Here is a 19,795-nt window from a genome sequence, read left to right as displayed (position 1 = left end):
CCTAAAAAGCCCTCATCTTTTCCTCTTCTAATGTGCTATCTTTCCACGTCTAGCTTCTCAATACACCTCCATTCTAATTGGAAATTATTACTCACTGACTTTGGGCCTGAGTACATGCATGCCTTTGTAATGAATATGCCTCTCTTTGGAGTTCCCAACCCAATTATTTAAGCCCCTTTCCCAGTGCCACTCGCTTGCCTTCCAAAATACTCACAGGCCAAAACAGGTTCCCCTGCTCCTCCCATCCTGCCAGCCTAAACATTCTTGTTATCCAAATCTTCTTCGCTGGCCACAGGCTAAAACCTTCATCCATTCCACACCCTTCCCCCTTTGCAGCAAATGCTGGCAAAGAGAAAATCCCACACTTTTCACATTCTTGTCCCTTGCACTGTTGATTTAAATGTAAAGGGGGAGAGGCTGATGTGTAGGAATTCAGCAGCTGCCATTTGTCTGGCAGCCCCGCAATAAGCTCATTGGGTGACTTGAGGCTAGTCCACCCAACCTCAGCTTAGGGTTGCTATGTGGAGAAAATGCCTTGAGCTCCTTGGAGGAAGGGCAGGATACAAATATTGGGTAGGAAGGTACAAAGAAACCAAGTAAACCTCTACGCCTGTCTGACAGTACAAATGGATATAAAGACCAGACTCCCAAGTGCTTAAGATATTGAAAGAAGGGACAGGAACAGAAAATTGGAGGAAGAACTTTATTTCTGCTGCCTTTACCCCCAGGCATATTTGAATGAAGGCAATGAAGCAGTTTGGTCTTTCAATGATCAAATCATTTGGAATTTCCCAGTTGACCTTATCAACTCAAGAAGTTCCAGCTAGTGGGAATACCTGGCAACAGCGGCCAGAGTCACACACAAGCCCAGTTCACCTGTTACACTGCCAGTTCCATAAACCATGGCTTAGGAAGCCTGGGTCAAATCTCTTGCCTCTGCCTTCCTCCTCCCCTTGTGTGCTGGCTTTGACATGAAGATCCTGGCTTGTTTAAACCAGAGTTCCTTGGTACATCCCAAACAGAGAAGTCTGGTTTAATGTTGGTTAACCAGTCAGGATATTAAGCAGATGTAAAGGAAGTGTGGGCAGGCAGTGTTATTTTTCTTAAAAAAGAGGTGCTAGAATTCACCACGAACACCTCCCTCATTCTCTTAGAATGGCAATGGTGCCCACCTGAGAGGTACTGGAACCCACCTAAGAGGTGCCGGGCCTGAGTTTCTGTGAGTTTCTCCTGAAAAAAAGCCCTGTGTGCAGGTTTTAGGCTCATTTCTGGCTTCTTAAGCCATGCTTTATGAAGAGGCAACACGACATCCTAAACAGACCAATGTCTCCAATATTGTTCATATTTTCATAGAAGCCATTTTCCTTAAATGTGACTAATCCCTGCTGTTATTTCTCTAGGCCAGCCTTCCCTAGCTTTGTGCCCTATGGATGTTTCAGAGTACAACTCCTATCAGCCTCAGCCAGCATGGTCAATGGTCAGGGATGTTGGGAGCTGAAGACCAAAACACCTGGAGGCTGTCAAGTTGGGGACGCTGCTCTACCCCCCCAAAAAAACCTTGTACATTGCCCATTACTGTTATTAACACAGCTCTTACCTCCACCTTGTATCTCAATGCAGAGTCCGTCATTGAGGCACGGGTTGCTCCTACAGGCACCGGTGTGTGGGCAGCATTGCTGAACGCCTGCCTCTTCAACAACACCCCTGGACCTCTTTTCCTTTGGTATGGCCACCAGGTCTCTTCCATCGAGCGTAATGGCATCCAGGCACCCTCTGAACCCATCAGTGACCCTCTGAGCCTGATGGTGCTGCACAAACCCTCCAATGAGCAGATCTCTTCTGGAATGGGAAGGGTTGCAGGCCTCGGGGAGCTGCAGAGAGGCATTTCCCAAGCTGTCAACAAGCAAACGGATGGAATTGCCTTTCACTTCCAGGAAGACAGAGTGCCACTTTCCGTCACCCACAAATTGGCTGGACGAAAGGTTACCGCTGAAACCACTCCGACATCTGTACCCAAGGCAAGGCACTCCATTCGCAAGCTGCAAAACATACCAAAACAGGCAGAGGTGTTTGCTTTTTAAATAGATAGATAGTGTCCATTTTGCTTTCTTGTTCTGTTTTTAGACTCTGGGGCTGCATTCACACTATACCTTTAAGCACATTCTAATCTAAGCACATTTCCCTCCTCAATGAATTCAGGGCATGGCAGTTTGCTAAGGATGTTGGGAATTGTAACTCTGTGAAGGGTTAAGTATAGTGCCCAGAATTCTTTGACTGGGGGTAGGGATGTGCTTCAAATGTGGTTTAAAGGTACAGTGTGTTCACAGCCTAAGCATCAAACACAATTTTACAGTGGTATTTTATTGTGGGTTCCCGCACCAAAACGATATAGATAAACCAAACAAAATGGAAACGTGAATCCAAAGAAGCTAAGAAAATACAGTACATACATTATAACCCAAACTTGCATTGTCATTAATTAAGACTGATTCTTCCTAGAATTTACAGCCATTCAAAATTCATAGTAATCATGCCTGCCATTTGGGCCTTAAGAGGATTCAGAAGTAAAGAAAGAACACTGGCACTCGGGAAGACTTGACTGACGACTTGCCTACCAAATGGCTGTGCAACAACTCTGTTCTCGCCCTCTTGTTGATGCTATAGAAGTTGCTGCCTAAGCTGGAGCTGCTCTTTTGCTGGCGCCAGTAGAGGAGTGTTGGCAGAATCCAAACAGTGGAAGGCAGCTGACAGTTTTGCACCGGGGAGAGTCAGCAGAGAGCACAGAGAGACAGAGAAAAAGACCGATTGTAATAGTCAGCAGCTTCTCAGCAAGATGGAAGCAGAGACCAGCTGCTCCAGAAGACCTATCTATTCAGCTAAGTTGTTGTGTGCACAGAACAAGGTCTCCCCCTCCATGCCTCCTAAATCTGCTCTGGAAGATTGGTGAAACCCCCAGAACAGGGTTTTTTTGGGGGGATGGGGGTGTCCTGCACCCCCCCACTTAGTGCTATGTTGAATTCCACCCTGAACATTCATCTTGATTTGCTTACACAAAGCTAATGTGGAGGTTAGATTATCTGTTTTGATTTGTTTATGCAACCATGAGCACTGGTCCTGCATTCATCCAGATTTGCTTGTAGGAATGTGGGATGCCCACATTTTTCAATACATTTTCCCCACTTTCAAAACCACAAAAAGTCTTATTATAAAGTGGGTCTGTTGTGCTGGGTGTAACAGAGCCCTTTGTTCCACTTTAATTGCAAAAACCTAAAGTTACAGCATGCTCTTGAATCCTACTAAGCGCAATAGTTCTGTCAGCAGAAGCATTTTGGCTTTCCAGATGGAATTACCCCCATTTTCCACCACTGTGTGCTGCTCTAGAAGTTTTACTGACTCTCTCCAGAGTCAATTCCAGGGGGAAGATGAAGGCAGAGGGTGCAGGAATAGTCGTAAAGATCTGCCTTGACAACTGCTATGGTATAGTAACACATACTGGAGTGGTTGTGGTGAAATTGCAACTTTACACAGATCTCAAGGTGTGTGTGTGTGGGGGGGCTACTTTCCCTAAGGATATCCTTTCTACAGAAATTATATAGTATGAAAAAGGAGCTAGTTTGTTGGATTTTGTTTAAAGAAAATCATTATTCTCAAAGAGGTGGGATTACAGTGGTTTTCTTTGGAATGAATCATTACAAGTCAAGGAAATACTATACCTTACTTCCTTTCTAGAACAATATTTATTTTATTCTTCTGAAACATGCTATTACTATCATCAATATTCTCAATAACAAATAAATCATAGTGAATAGTAAGATATACATATACCCACACGAAACCTATAGCTCACAGATCACAAGATGAGCCTGCTGAATCAATGCAATGACCCATCTAGTCCAGCTAGGAATCAAAGCAGGGACCTCCTGTAGGCAAGGCATGTGTTTGGGCATTGAGTTATGGTTCCTACCCTCTTATTAAGCCCATCCTGTCACTTATGTTTATGGAGGGCTGCAGAAGAGTGCTTGCCAAAATGCCCTTCCCTATGGAATTTATTCTCCGAAAAGGCCTGTCTAAGCCCAGCCTATGTTTCGCAAGTGAAAAATCTGTTGCAATTTCTGCAAATTACATTTTGCTGTCTTTTTTTGTTTCCTTGTTAGGGAGGGGATTCATACCTGTTTGATTGTTGGCTGTGCCTTTCTGCTATTTAACAGACCTTTATAACATTATTTTAACTTCATATGTTTTACACCATTTATGAGCCACGCTGAACAGCTTTGCTCACAGAATGTGATGTAAATAGCTGTGGAGGAAAGCTCTTGGTTTGCAAGATGTTGGGAGGGTGAAAGGAAGGGGGGGAAAAAAATCTATTTCAAGGAATGAATGATAGAACAACCGTAAAGATACAATTTGACCAAAGTTAATCACTTTAAGATGCTGCTGATGTCAGCCAAGCAGACTGCTTCATTCTCCCGTTGAAATCATTAGGATTTAAATGTGCTTAGGACAGATTGTGCACTGAAGTATCAAAATGAGTAAAATAGCTGTGTGGTTTTTTTAAGCTAAACAAATGGGGCAAGGGATTCAAAGGTAATTTTAAAGTAATTTGTTTTCTCTGCTAAGTGCTGTGCTGTAGCAATGGCGAAAGATATATTAAAATTTTGGAATCAGTAAGTTACAAGCTCCTCTTTCTGCATCAAGGTGCATTAAACTCAACTAAGGACCATCAAATAAAAAGAAAACTGTATCTGGAGGGTGCAGTTCTTCCTCTGCTGCCAAGGGAGAAGCAGTGAGCACACCTTTGAATTCCATAAAGATTCTAAAAGTACAGCCAAAAAAGAAAGAAAGGGGAATGATATCAGATTAAAATGTTCCTGCTTCTGGCTAGATGTCTTGAGTGATGAAACTCATCAAGAGAAATATAAGCGCATGTTGGTGCTTGACTAACTCTCTTCTTCTTTCACATGGGCTGTTCATCAAGGAGTAAGTCATGTAGGATGACCCTGAAAAAATGCCTGCCATCAATTAAAGCAGGGGTTGGCAACGTGCAGCCCATGGGCTGGATGCGGCCCACAAAGACCGTTTTACTGGCCCCCAAGCTGCCCCCGAACCGGGCAACCCACTCGGTGAGTCCCTCGCACACTGCGCTAAACCGGCACAGTGCGGTGCGGGGACTTGCTGAGCGATGCTGGAAATCGCGTCTGTGCACATGCAGATACCGGAAATCGCGTCTGCGCATGTCCAGACGCCAAAAACCGCTTCTGGCCAGGTGCGATTTTCAGTGTCTGGGCATGTGCAGAAGTGATTTCCGGTGCCACAGACATGTGCAGATGCAATTTCTGGTGTCATGCTGCGCCAGTCTGGCCCACGGACAATCTCCGTGGGAGTGATCAGGCCCATGGCCAGTAAACCTTGCTGACCCCAGAATTAAAGCTTAGGTCAATGAAGACTTGGGTCATCACCTCTAGGTTAGATTACTGCAATGAGTTATACGTGGGGCTGCCTCTGAAGACAGTCTGGAAACTTCAGCTGGTGCAGAATTCAGCAGCCAGGTTGCTCATCTGGGCAAGATGGTTTGAGCATATAATGCCAATCCTGGCCCAACAGCACTGGCTGCAAATTAGTTTCTGGGCCTAATTCAAAGGGCTGGTTTTGTCCTATAAAGCCTTAAACAGCTCAGGACCCCAATACCTCAAGGATCGCCTCTCCTCGTATGAACTGACCTGGATTCTGTCATCATAATCTGAGGCCCTTCTTCATGTGCCTTCTCCATGATAGGTTCAGAGGGTGACAACATGAGAACAGGCCTTTTCTGCAGTGGCTCCCCATTTGTAGAATTCCCTCCCCAGGCAGGCTCACCTGGTGCCTTCGTACTTATCTTTAGGCACCAGGTGGAAACATTTTTCTTCTCCCAGGCCTTTGGCTAATTAAACAATCTACACAGCCTTTTAAACTGAGGAAGGGTATTGTTTTGTTTGTTGTTATATTGTGTATTTTTGTGTTTTTCTACTGTAAACAATCCTGTGATCCTCCTAAAACCACCAAGATACACCAAAACCACTAAAATACATAAAATAAATGGTATCTGTCAAATCTGAACCATTACTAATAAAAACACAAGCTATGGATCACATAAAAACAAAGATAAGACATTAATTAAAATTGTGGTGAAACAACTAAACAGGGACCTCAGCTTGGAGGCTGTGCCTGTGATAGCCAGCACTAGGAAAACCTGTGGAACTGGATTTCCAAAAGTGCTAAGCATCTCTCTAATTCCACCGATTTCAGTATGAAAAACCAGAGCTAGATCAGGATTGAGAAATTGGGGGGATTCTGTCCGACAATAAGTGACACTGTCTTCCAGCAAAGTGTTTCAGCCAAAAAGATAAAACTATTAGGAGATGTGCGAGAAAAACAGCAACAAGACGTGCGAGGTGTTTTTATCTCAGACTCATTGTGTAAACAGGCTAGATCATTAAAAGCTAATGAATTATGTGTAGTAATTATTATAAACTGTCATCAGACTACCTGAATAGCTATAATTAGCTGAGCGCTTTGCCTATTCATCTTTATCCAATGGCTCTTGAGTGTTAGAAATGTAGGAGGCAATTCTGTGACTGCCTTCTCCCCTTATGAATCATCAAAGGATATTCAATATTTCTAACCACATGCCCGTTAAGCATGTTCTTTTGCATTGAATGCTGCGTAGGAGACAGCCATTTTGTTGAGCAGTCATTCTTTTTTCCCCCCCGGCATGAAGATTAGTCAATGCTGGCTATTTAACAAGCATTCACTGCAATCTGTTTGCTGATGTTGCATCAAGGCAAGCATTCCTCACACCTCCCAGTGTCTTTTTCATTACTTTCCTTATCACAAGAAGTCTGATATTTTTGGGGAATAGGTTTGTTGTACAACCTCTGCAGATCCACCATAATTGTGTGATCTGAATGTGCAAATTTTGCCTTGAAGATTAGCAGCTAGTCTCAACCTAATTCAGTTTAAGCAATTTTATGAGTGTTGTTTAAGAAAGTGGGTGGTGAAGGTAAAAAGCCCCCACAGACTGCATGGATAATGCCTGTCCTTCACCCCCACAGTGGAGTTAACAGTAGGTTCAGGCTGAACGGGAACACATGGGGTGGGAAGGGGTGAAGTTCCCATTCCCTCAGCACTGCTCTGTTGATTAAATTAGGTGCCCGATATGTAGACAATCTCCCATGGCTGCTATAAAGGGGGGAAAGGGCCATAGCTCAGTGGTAGGCCATCTTCTTGCATGCTAGTTCAATCCTCAGCATCTCCAGGTAGGGCTGGGAATATCTTCTGCCTGAAGCATGTTTCCTCCACGTGGAGATCTGTGGCCAATCAGTGTAGACAATACTCAGGTAGATGGACCAATGATCTCACTCAGCGTAAGGTAGCTTTCTATGTTCCTATGTTAACAGGGTGAGCAGATGACAGTCTCCTGCACCACATCAGTTTTGACCCCAAATGTGAGAAGCTTATTCATTCATCCAGATCAACTACATGGCCCATGACACTATATTTCAGCACATCTCCACTTGAAAGACACAGATATGTATTGAGATAATTATGGCAGCCCACTGGAATTGATGACTGCTGTTTCCTGTGTGGCCAGGATGAGAGGAACTGAACCATGAACTCAAATCATGGTGAAATGGAAGCCCTGAGGCTTCCCAAGTTCATAAGTTCATTGAATTGGCAGGTTACCCTTATACTGAAAGCTCTGCATTGATTGCCAGTTCATTACCAAGTTAAGACTGGTATAATCTGTATAAAGCCTGATGTCCCAAAGTTATCACATATTTGTTTAGCTTCTACACGAACTAAGTGCACCAGGATTCTGGTACACTGTTCCTGCTGAAACCAGAGGGGCACCTACAATTTCAGTTATTTCATTGCCTGCTGAAAACAGGCAGTTGTAATTGGAGAATTAATTTGTTTCAGTGTTGACCGTTTGTTCTGTATATTATGATTTTATAATTCTATTATGTTTTAATGATTTTATCGTACACCACAATGATATTACTTTTATAAGTTCAGATACACTTCTTTAAATAAAGATGGAAACTTACTGACTTCTCAAGAAACCACAATGGTTGGTTTTTGGCCTCCCCCTCCTTTTGTTGTTGTTGCAAAGTGCACTTCTACATATAGAATCAAAGAGTTGGAAGGGACCCTGATAATCATCCAGTCCAATGCCCCACAATGCAGGAATATGCAGGTGTCCCTTGCAAGGATCAAAGCTGTAAACTTGGTGTTATTAGCACCACACTCTAACCAACTGAGCTATATATGTAGGTGCTCTACATTTGAGATGGGGAAGGACATTGTGCCTGCTTCCTTGGGTTGCAGGGTAGTGGTAGTGGAGGCTGTAAGGATCCACAATGCCTACCTGCAGAACGGCACTATTGGTTCCATTGGTAGTGAGCAGGACGGCATGGAGCTGATGGGTTTTCAAGTGGAACTGCATTTGCCAATCCCTTTTACCTTGGTGGTGGTACCATATGTAGCTGTGTCCACTGAACTTCAAAGCTGTACCTGGAAACGAAAGTTTTAAAAAGGCTGTTTTCAGAAACAGGACATCATACAGTACTCTTCCAGTTCTATGCATTCTTTATCCTGAAAATGATCTATAGTGATACTTAATAATAATACTTCACGTTTATTTACTTTTGAGTGTGATTTGGACATGCATGACCAGATCCATGCAATAAAGGAAGCCAATATTGCTACCCCCAGTATTGCAGGTGGGAGGACTGAGAGAGTGTAGCTTGCCTAAGTCTACCTAGCAAGTCATGGCAGAGGTGAGATTTGAACTAGGGACACCCTGATTCAGAGCTCAGTTTCTTTAGCTGCAAGGCTACGCCAGCTCTGCTTCCCCAAGGCACAACATCACAGGGGTTTTAATGAACATCCCTTGCAATCCACATCACAAAAGTGCATCAGACAGGAAGTGAAGCCGTCAAAATTCACATTTCCTACTGGATGACAGTCTCAAAAATTAATTTCCGGATGCCTTCATCTGCCCCAGCTGCCATAAAACACCTCTCTCCCATATTGATCTCTACAGCCACAGCCACTCTCAAACAGTTGGACTTTATCCCTGGTGGCATAGTCTTCCATTGCGTCTTGAGACAGACAGATGCCATCAAAAGCCTATTGCAAGCACTGTGAAAACCATGAACACTGTGAAAACCACACCTAGTCGAAGCAATACTAGGTGTAGCAGCATGTCAGGTATCTGAGAGAGAGCGGGGAAAGGCTGAATTCCACGGCTCACCAGTCCACTGCTGCTGGAGCAACAGTGCAAAGAAATGGGTGTATAGGATAGAAACTGGGGAGAACAAGACAGGCAGGTAGGTTTCACAGGGATTTCACAGGAGGGCAGGGGGAAGGATTGGACCCTGTTGTGCTTCTAGTGACTACATAGGAAGCTGACTTCTTTGGAGTCTGGCGGTTGGTTGATCTAGCTCAGCTGACGGGCAGCAGATGTCCAGGGTTTTGTATGGGAGGGATTTCCAACCCTATCTAGGGATGCCAGGGATTGAATCTGGGACCATCTGCATGCAAGGCGAAGGCTCTACCACTGAGCTACAGGTTAGTTTGGGGGTGGAGTAGCTATTTTCTGAGTTTTTGGAAAGACATTATTTTTGGTCTGAGCGACAAAGATGCAAGAAGGATGTGTGTGTGTGTGTGTGAAGAAACAAAACATGCAGGGCATTCTACAATGTTCAAAAAGGACACCAACAGAAAACCCTGAAATACTTCAAGGAGGTGATTTATCAGAAGACTTTCTCACCATTGCAAGAACACATTTGTTCCAAACTGTGCCGAGGAGTGAGAACGCTGAGTCGGGCGGTACTGTAAGTGAACACCATGCCCGGGTCAAGCTGCATTGTCTCCCTGCAAGCACGCTGAGTGGTGCAGCCCCCCTCCTGGCATGGGACATGAGTCACCTTCTTCATCTTCAGCCCTACTCGCTGGTCCATCTCTTCAGCTGACTCAGAAATCCGGCTAGCAAGGAAGCTGGGCTGAAAGAGCGGATGATGAGGCTCCCCAATGGCCAGCAGAAGGTCCACTCCATTGGTAGCACCTGAAGGCTGCAAGCTAGCCATGTGTATGTTCTGCCGCCTGGTTTCAAAGAGGCTTCCCAGATACCTTTGCAGGTTGCGCCAGTGATCGCCTATAAACTCCTCAGGGGTGAGGTGGCGGAAGTGCAGCACCACTGCCTTATCCATAGCTTCCTGGCTGAAGGACCACACGTGGATGTGGACGCTGGTTGTGGCTGCAAAGGTCCCATCACTGACAGTGACATTCAGGGCATAGTGACCGTGCGGGAGACTTTCATCTGCAATTATCTTCCCATCTGTAGCCCCCACGGAGAAGTGTCTCTTTTCCGGCCCTTCCGACTCCAGAGTGTACAGCAGAGTGTCGTGAGGGTCTCGATCTGTGGCATGAATTTTGCCAAGAACTCCACCGCGGAATGCTCTTTCATTAGTACTGATGAAAATCTCTAGAGAGAGGGCTGAAGGTGGATATCTGCTTTGCTGCGTCACCCGGACGTTTACAAATGCAGATGAAGAGAGAGGAGGGATACCACTGTCTGTGACCTGTTGAGGGAAATTCAGCAAATGTTTACAACTTTGCACTAACACTTATGCTCAGCGTGTTGCTAGCATGCCTCCGTCTCCTACTCAAGTCTCCTCCTCAAGGTAAGAAATGATGTAATATACAGTTAACGACTCACACTTGCATAATGAAAGGGTTAATCTGAGTTCAGGTTGCCAGTGGGAGTGGAGTTTAGCAGGCTCCCAGTAGCCTTTTGTTTCCTCTCTCTTTGAGCTTCCTGGAAGAAAGAGCCATGCAGCCATGGCTCTCTGCAAGTGAAGTGAATCTCCCTAAATGGAGATTTTATAACCAGCATCTTTGCTAACCCAACGAAGGAAGAAAGGAAATCAAGTGCTTTTGTTTGTTTGGAACCATTTTTTCATCTTTATTTTACTTTATTTTACTGCCGGCAGATGGAGACTTTTATGTTGTAACTTCTGAAATTCTGTGGGCAAAATATTCACTTACTTGCAAAGCTGAGTGTCTGTGATTTATTCAAGGCTAAGTATTTTGTGGGGAATGTTTGTTTAAAGGTGTGGGTTGCCAAAGGGTCTTTCTGTGTGGGTTACCAATGCTGTTGTAGCAGTGGCACTGGGGAAGCGGCTATTTAACCCAACCAATAGTGTGATTTTGCAATCAAAATACACACTTCCAAGCTGCTGTTTGCTCTGTAAGGTACTTGTATCTTTCTCTCAACAGCACAAACAGCAGGCTACCTAATAGGTGCACTTTTGATATGAGAAATGGCCCCTTAGCCAGCATTGCTGCTCTAAAGAAACTGGCAGCTCTCCAGCCCTGTGGCTCCATTTCATTTATAAAAAAATTGCTGGGAGAGCCACTCAGAATCCTCCCACGTAATGTGTGATTTGAGCCTAAGATGGATCTACCTGGACTTGCAGAATGTATTGTTCTTTTGTTCTTCTGTTCAGGATGGATGATGTCAGCAACACTCCATCCTGATTGATCTGGAATGCCTTTCCATCATTCCCTTCAGTGATCTGGAAAGAATATGGAGGACCGTTCTCTGGGGAGTCTCTGTCACTCATGATGAACTCCAGGACACTACTGCCAACTGGAGAGTTCTCCTGAAACGTTCAGAGAAAGAAGTTAGAGAAAGACCAGTTGTCTAGCTAGTTACAGAATGGCCAAGTTGGCTTACAGGTTTAAGGTTCATTTGCAGCTACAGCTTTGGTCAAAGGCCATCACAAAAACAGAAACAAAAAGTGCTAGGGTTAAGCATGTGCAGAGCATGTGAGCTTAATAAAATGTCCCACTTTGTATACCTCTTTAAATGTTAAGAGATATTTTGGTAATTATGCTATAAAGAATCTTCTGCCCAAATGTGGATACTGCAACACAGTTAATATCTTCAGATCCAGTTAAACTCAAGGGCTATGTAGAAAACTGTGAAAGAATGAAATATTCCTGGAATTTCACCAGATTGGTTTTATTATTACTGTAAATCTTGAGTTGCCTCTTAGCCTATAGGAAACCCTGTGATTAACATGGCAACTCTTAGGATTATCTTTGAAAAAGACTAATCGGGTAAGGCTGATGATTTGGAATTGATACTTTACCTGAACAGTCACACTGTAATTGAGCTGAAAGAACCTGGGTGGGTTATCATTGACATCAGACACCCGAATGAGTACAGTGGTGTCATTGAAAAAAGGCACCTGTCCATTGTCAGTGGCTCGGACTTTGAGAGAATAGCTGGATATCTAGAAAATATAACGCATGCACCAAGGAGCTTGGTTATTCCAATACATATTAAATAATGATTAAGTAAAGTATCATTTATGGCCTAATATTATAAGTGCCTTCTACTTTACTAAGACTTTCAGGGTTGATGAGTTCTAAGTCCATGTCAGTCAATCAGTAGTAAATTTGGATATGCAGTAAATTAAAATATAAACAAGGAACCACAGAAAGAGGGGAAGGGGAATCAAGAATGATTGTGATTTATTTTAATTTTTGTTCTGTATATTGTAAAAGCCTGTAAATAAAATTTAAAAAATAAAAATAAATAAAGATAACTACATTACCCTTATTTTATAAACAGAGATCACAACTCACAGACGGTGAAGCAAGGGTGGAGGATGTAGATGAGATTAGGCTTATACACCAAGTCAAGAAACCACAAATATGGGTATTCTAACCACTGAATGCTCCTGCCTGCCCATTTAAACAGCAGCTCTTACTGCACATTCAAAGTAGCCTTCATATTGATTTCTATGCCCAGTGAAGGTTAAGCTACCCTTTCTTATTGACTATCACATTTTATTAGTATTATGAACATGTTCAGCAGGTGGACACCATTAACTTCATTTTGAAAAAGTTCCTCTTTTGTCTTGTGGATGTGTTGCCAGTAGTTTAATTATTCAGTATTAAACCCTGACACATCTTAGCCTCACTCCCACTGAATCTCTCACTCACTTCTTCTCTGTCCAGGTGCTTGGCAATATGGATTTGTCCACCTTTGGGATCAATGATGAAATGGCCCAGTGGATTCCCTACCACAATTGAGTATGTGATCTGGTTGTTCATCAACCCATCCTTGTCATCTGCTAGAACCTGTAGAGAGAGAAAGAGCTGAGTTATTACCACCAGCAACCTTTAGCAGGAAAGAAGCATTATCTCTTGGACAACGTGTGAAGGTTTCACTAAAATAAGCAGAATGGGTGGGTTGGGTTGGCCTGATTGGGGGTGGGGGGAGAGCATGGATCAAAGCCATGGGGCAGATTGTGTGTGTGTAGCCCTAGGAAATGATAGTCCTGTTTGGAGGTGTTGCTATTTCCTATGTGTAATGCCAATGCCCATACCAGCCTATTTAAAAGGTGCCAAAGATTGGGCTGATCACTAATATAAACTTAGTGGCCTGATTCTCACACAACCCTAAACTATGCCTTGGCTTTAGCTTTATGTGTGAACCCTGCTCACTGGAAAACCTCATTCTGAAACCATGGTTTGGTGTTGGTCTGTAAACCCTGGTTTGTTTTAACTATGGCTTGGTGCTATGCATGAGCCCAACATTCTTCCTTAACCATGGTTTCTTTGGCCACCCAGAGACTTGACAAGCTGCAAAGTCACAAGGCAAGAGCAGCTGGAAAACAACCAACTTTGGCTTGTTTGATAGTCTGTGGAACCACTCATGGTTTGTTAAAGATGTTAGATGCAAACCAGGCCAGTAATGGCTGCTTTTAAATGCTTTCTCTTTATGTACCATGTACCAATATGTACCAATATTGTGCCTGGTCTGATGATGATGAATGGAGATGGCTATCAGCTAATATGCCTAACAGCGTCTTTTCACACTGTCTTTTCTCACTTCTCCCATTTACTGCATCCATTATTACACCAGGACAACGGCTCATCTTCTAGTAATAATCCTGTGCACTGCCTAGTGTGTTTTCCTCCACAGAGGCCATTAGAACACAAAACTATAGTGGCAGAGGCTGTGGCCAAAATGCAGTAGTGAAGTCCCATGCTATTTCTTACCATGATCACCATTTCACCAACAGCTGCATCTTCACGGATGTCGGCAATGTACGGGTCTTGGCTGAACATTGGCACGTGGTCATTTATGTCTGTGACGTTGATCACAACCATGGTGATGTCACTGAGAGAAGCAGAGCCCTTTCTTATACCCTCGATAGACAAGTAATATTCATGGCTAACTTCAAAATCCAGGCTTCCATTAACATATAAGATGCCTGCGTATAGATAGGGACAAGAAATGTTTTGAACACAGGACAACCAACATACTAGCTATACAAACTAAAGGAATGGGTGGCTATCTCACAAGAAAATATAACTATTTCAGATAAAGCAACATTTCCATTCAAAAGTGACCAAAATTTACTGCTGTATTTTTGAGTGAGAACAAAACAACCACTACTTTTTCCTTCCCCCCACCCTATAAAACCATCGCTCTCATTGTTGATAGATTTGTCGTCGGATCTGTATGGAAAGGGACCAGGGGAATTTACTGCAGAGTGCAAGAGAAGCACCTGGGATAGACAGGAGAAGCCAATTTGCTGAAGAACAAAAGTATCATTGGCTTATCTTGCCTGCTGAGTAAATAGCCCACTTACCTGTGCTGGAATGGAGCCTGAATTTCCCATGATCATTTCCATTCATAATTTCATACTTGATCTCGGTGCCCTGAGCACTATCCCTTGTTAATGAAGACAGATTCAGAATCTCTGTGCCAACAGCCACATCTTCCTGTACCACAACCACGTATTCCGTATCCAGGAACACCGGCAGATATTCCTTCAGATCCACTACTGAGACGGTGACAGTAGCAAAGGAGGAGAGGGAGCGTGGAAAACCCCTGTCTGTGGCACACACGGTGAGCTCCAGCGCGGTCACCTGTGATTCTTTTAGAGGCTTCTCCAGCCGGATCACACCAGTTGCCTCCTCTATTGAAAAGTGGCCATTAGATGACTCAGGAAGAGCATAGACAACTTCTGCATTAAGACCTGGGGAGAAGGGTGGACCCACAAGAGACAGAAATATTACAGGAAAGACCATTTCATTTCCATCATTATTTAATACATGGGAAACAAGCATATCTAGCATCTCATTTCTTGCCTTAATAATCAGAGATCCAGGCTTTAACTTGGAGTAGGTGGCAGTGCTTCCTGAAAATAGCATAAATTATAGGTTTAAGTGGACGTTATAGATTGCGTTTTGTTATTATTTGATGAAGAGTGGAAGGTTACTGTGTTTAATTTTGCAAGTGCTTGCAGGTTAGGCGTATTGTCATGGCACAAAACGGGGCAAATCAGATTCTAAGATTCATGTTTCTTTGCAAGAAACAATTATGATCAAAAAGAAGTGGAATCCTTCCAGATGATATCATTTTTTAATAACTTTGGATCACCTGGGGGTTAAATCCTCCATAATAAATGAGAAAAATGATCTGCAGCAAACTACTCTATAGGCAGCATGGGTGTTTCTGCTGAATAAATATCAGGTTTTTCCATCTGTTTAGATTAATATATATATATATATATATATATATATATATATATATATATATATATATATAAAACCATGCCGCAGATTTATAAGCTGATTGGAAACAGCAAATAACTGGTTTTGCAATGGAGTGAATAGGGAGAGCTTCTTCCTCTCTGGTAGGAAAGTTTAAAAGTCAGAAAATTTTGGAAAATAGTAATTAACTTCAAAGAGACATACTTGAAATATATTATAATCCAAGAGGCTGAAGGCTTCAGGTATCTAGTTTCTGTTCAGTTTCAATTGCTCTAGTTCTGACTAGGATTAATTATGTTAGGCTATATAGAAATGAGTGACTATACAGAACCTGTGAAACAATACCATTGGCATTATAAAGTTACCAGATTGATAGGGTTGCCATATTTCAAAAAGTAATATGCTGAACTTTTATAAGAAACTCACCGGGTTTCCCCTGATACTGTATTTTGCTGATGTCCCGAAAACCAGGACATGTCAGGAATTTTCCTGACATATGACAAGTCTACCAGATTGATGAAAGAGAGCTGTCTCCAACAGCCAATGGTCTGTAGTAACTAGATACATAGGCTATTTCACATCATTTACCTATGATACGACACAGCTACTCTAGAACTGGGAATTGTTTAATATATTACAATCACATTTGATACACTTTTATATATTACTGTCATGCATGATAGATTTTCCACTGCAGAAAGAATTTCCCATTATCTATCTAGGCATAGCTAAACTTGAAACTCAAATTTCAGTAGCATTTGATTTCCACATCATATTTGCACAAATCTGTCAATGGTCCATCAAATAGGTGCTTGCCTATGAGATGTCTTCCTAAATATCCTGAACTCTCAATCTCTCTCTCTCTCTCTCTTTTTAATCGTTAAATTGCTTTGGGATGCTTCATGGGAAGTGGTTCACTAACAAAATAAATAAACACATACATAAATATCTTAACAGGATTACAGAAAACACTCAAGATACTGAAAATTAAGTTACTCATGAATGATATATTTTCTTCATTTGCCAAAAACATTGATCTGTTTGTACTATAAACTTGCAATAAACACCACATTTTGTCTCACCTTCATCAGGGTCCCTTGCGGAGACAACTGCCACGGGAGTCTTTACTGTGGTGTTATCAAAGACAGCTACTGCACAATGACTGGGAAAGAACCTGGGAGCATTGTCATTTGTATCCTCTAGGTCCACAGTTATGCCCACCTGGCAAAAACGTCCTCCTCCATCTGTTGCCTTGGCAACAAGCTGGTACTTGGGCTTCAGCTCCCGGTCAAGTAATGAAGAAGTGGTCAGCTCCCCTGGCGTGGGAATGATCAGAATGAATAAAGACATAAATATGGGGCAGGTTCCATGGCATCCTGGGCTTTTAAATTGATAAAACATGCATGCTTACCTAAACATTTAAAAAAAAAATGGCTCCAGGCTTTGGAACTCATACTTAATAGCCGATAGCCTTCTCTGCTCTGCAGAGTATGCTGTTCTCTCTTGGACTGGTGCAGAGAATTATGGACAGCATGTAACAGTCTCTTTATAAATAGACCTTACTAGATATTATACTACTGAAAGATCACCTTCTTCAAGAGCTCATACCATGTGGGAATATTCTGAAAATAATATTAATCCAGGCCAGGGATGTCAGAAGGCAACAATTTCCATTCTGACGTGTATTCTTCACAATCAGCACTGTTTCTATTCTGCTGCAATTCGGTTTTCAACAAATACTACATTATTTATCCCACTGTCTGCTCATTAACAAGATCAGCACAATTATTTATATAACATCAACTGCCCTTATGTAACTTAAATTCATTGCGGTATAAAGACAACATTAAAAAGTAATTAATTAGGCATGGTTTGTGGGCTTAAAGGCGTTCCAACAAAATTGTGAATGAATACCAATTGTATTTTCTTGACAGGCTATACCCACATGTGGTGGATATCCCTGCATTCAAAATGCTGCTCCACAACACATGCTGACTGGGGCTGATGGGAGTTGGAGTCTAAAACATCAGAAGGGAGCCATGTTGGGGAAGGCTAGCACACAGGGACAATATTCTGATCTCTAATGTATGTGCAAAGAGTGGGAATGAGACTCAGGGATACCCTGGAGGGTTGAGGAAGATGCCCATCTTACCTGTATGGGGGTCTAATCTGAACTCATCAGCACCAGATCCATGGAGACTATAGGTAATTTGGCCATTGCTACCAACATCAACATCTGTGGCTGACACTTTCAAAATAGAAAAACCTTGAGGCGCATCTTCTGAAACTCTCTCTTCGTACGGTGTCTGGAATGAAAAGAAAGGATGTTTTCAAGTGAAAAGACTGACTTCATTCCAAGTGAAATGCCTTGCTGAAGTGGTCCACTCCATTAACAGATGCCGGGATTCAGAATAGTGATGGAACGGTCATTTCTTGCATTAGCTGAACCTATCTAGTTCAACCTCAATGCCTAAAGGCAAGGCTATGCACCCACAGGCATATGTATTGGCCTGGTTGACTTTGCTATTGCAAATGGTGAAGCTAAGGAAATGCGGACCTAGAGAGAAGAAGACCACTGGAATCCTAATGAAAGATGCTTCAAGCTTTCTAAAAGAAGAATGAGCTACATATATAGGCTATAAATACAAACAGCCATAGATCAGCCTCTGCCATCCTTACCACATTGTGTGTCCTAGGCAGAGTGAGAAAAGGGAAACAGTTACAAAATTCCAAGGCGCATAGCTGCTCAGGAGTACCTAGCCTCTCGGTTGCGGTGTCACTGCAAGAGGGCAGTGCAGCAGGGAGATATGCGCTGTGCAGACGCAGTGAAAGGAGCACTGGGTTGCTTCTGTTTGTGCACCCATGCAGTGCTACCCTCCCACAATGTCACCCTTCCCTCTCTTCTGCCTGGTAAGTGATACTGGCACTGCTGATGAAATGCCAGGTACAGTGGTACGTCGGGTTAAGAACTTAATTCGTTCTGGAGGTCCATTCTTAACCTGAAACTGTTCTTAACCTGAAGCACCACTTTAGCTAATGGGGCCTCCCACTGCCGCCGCACCGCACAATTTTTGTTCTCATCCTGAAGCAAAGTTCTTAACCCAAGGTACTATTTATGGGTTAGCGGAGTCTGTAACCTGAAGCGTCTGTAACCTGAGGTACCACTGTATATGATGGCACACCTCCCCACAGACCACTCCTGCAACTGTTTGTTAAATAAGGCCAGTGAATCCTCATCGTCTAATACTCATAAAGGACCTAAATCAGGCACCCCCAAACTCGGCCCTCCAGATGTTATGGGACTACAATTCCCATCATCCCTGACCACTGGTCCTGTTAGCTAGGGATGATGGGAATTGTAGTCCCAAAACATCTGGAGGACTGAGTTTGGGGATGCCTGACCTAAATCATATCTAATCACTTTCAACCTAGTTTTTCTCTGCGGCAAGTTTTCTATGAGAGTGCAATTCCATGCATTTATGATTCCTTACCCTGTGCAGCTACCATTTTGATATCCAGAACCATCAAAAATATAAAGAGGCCATAGTTTGTACAGAGTGCAATTCTGCTCTGTTTTGCTATTCTCCATCTTCTCCACCTTGAACTATTTTATATTGCCTCCTCCTTCTCCCCCAGTCAGGTATGAGGCAACAGAATCACAACACATGTCACAGTACTTCTAAACAAGAGGAATGGGATGACTCAACACTGCCAACATGTAATTGCTCAAGGGATTGTCCCACCTTACAAGGTGGCTTCTCCAGGTCAGCTTTGGTTCCAAATTGGCACACAGCTAGTGGTGTGGGGTTCTCTCTCTCTCTCTCTCTCTCTCTCTCTCTCTCTCTCTCTCTCCCTCTCCCTCTCTCTCTCTCTCTCTCTCTCTGTGTGTGTGTGTGTATGTGGACAAGGAGATCACAACTTTATAGACATACACAATCACCTGCTTGCATTCAGGGCTGTTATCATTGACATCAAGGACTGAAATCTCCACTTCTGTTGCTGCTTGAAACTTTCCATCAGATACCATGACTTTGAGCAGATATTTTTCTCTTTCTTCCCTGTCCAGAAGCTTCTTGGAAAAAACCTTCCATTCTCCATCAACCTCAGCAACGCTGAACTGTCCCAAGATATCTCCTTCTGATAAGGCAGAGAAGGCATCATAATTGAAGACAAT

At 43.0% G+C, this 19,795-nt stretch overlaps 1 protein-coding gene across 1 annotated transcript in view; it reads right to left on the bottom strand.

The window, feature by feature from the left end:
* Positions 1–19,795, bottom strand: part of FAT2 (FAT atypical cadherin 2) — a 105,616-nt gene that overhangs the window by 10,499 nt on the left and 75,322 nt on the right. Inside the window, exons 11-21 of the mRNA XM_081181101.1 lie at positions 19,562–19,758; positions 17,774–17,927; positions 16,704–16,937; positions 14,715–15,104; positions 14,119–14,333; positions 13,057–13,194; positions 12,198–12,341; positions 11,508–11,705; positions 9,812–10,622; positions 8,405–8,550; positions 1,598–2,039 (exon numbers count right to left, since the gene is read on the bottom strand). Of these exons, the coding sequence (XP_081037227.1) occupies positions 1,598–2,039; positions 8,405–8,550; positions 9,812–10,622; positions 11,508–11,705; positions 12,198–12,341; positions 13,057–13,194; positions 14,119–14,333; positions 14,715–15,104; positions 16,704–16,937; positions 17,774–17,927; positions 19,562–19,758 (3,069 nt within the window). The remainder of the gene's footprint in view (positions 1–1,597; positions 2,040–8,404; positions 8,551–9,811; positions 10,623–11,507; positions 11,706–12,197; positions 12,342–13,056; positions 13,195–14,118; positions 14,334–14,714; positions 15,105–16,703; positions 16,938–17,773; positions 17,928–19,561; positions 19,759–19,795) is intronic.

The sequence above is a fragment of the Podarcis bocagei genome, assembly GCF_964188305.1.
Source record: "Podarcis bocagei genome assembly, chromosome: 2".
NCBI lineage: Eukaryota > Metazoa > Chordata > Lepidosauria > Squamata > Lacertidae > Podarcis > Podarcis bocagei.
Note: the sequence above shows the minus strand (reverse complement) of the source record. Positions and strands in the feature narration are given on the sequence as shown.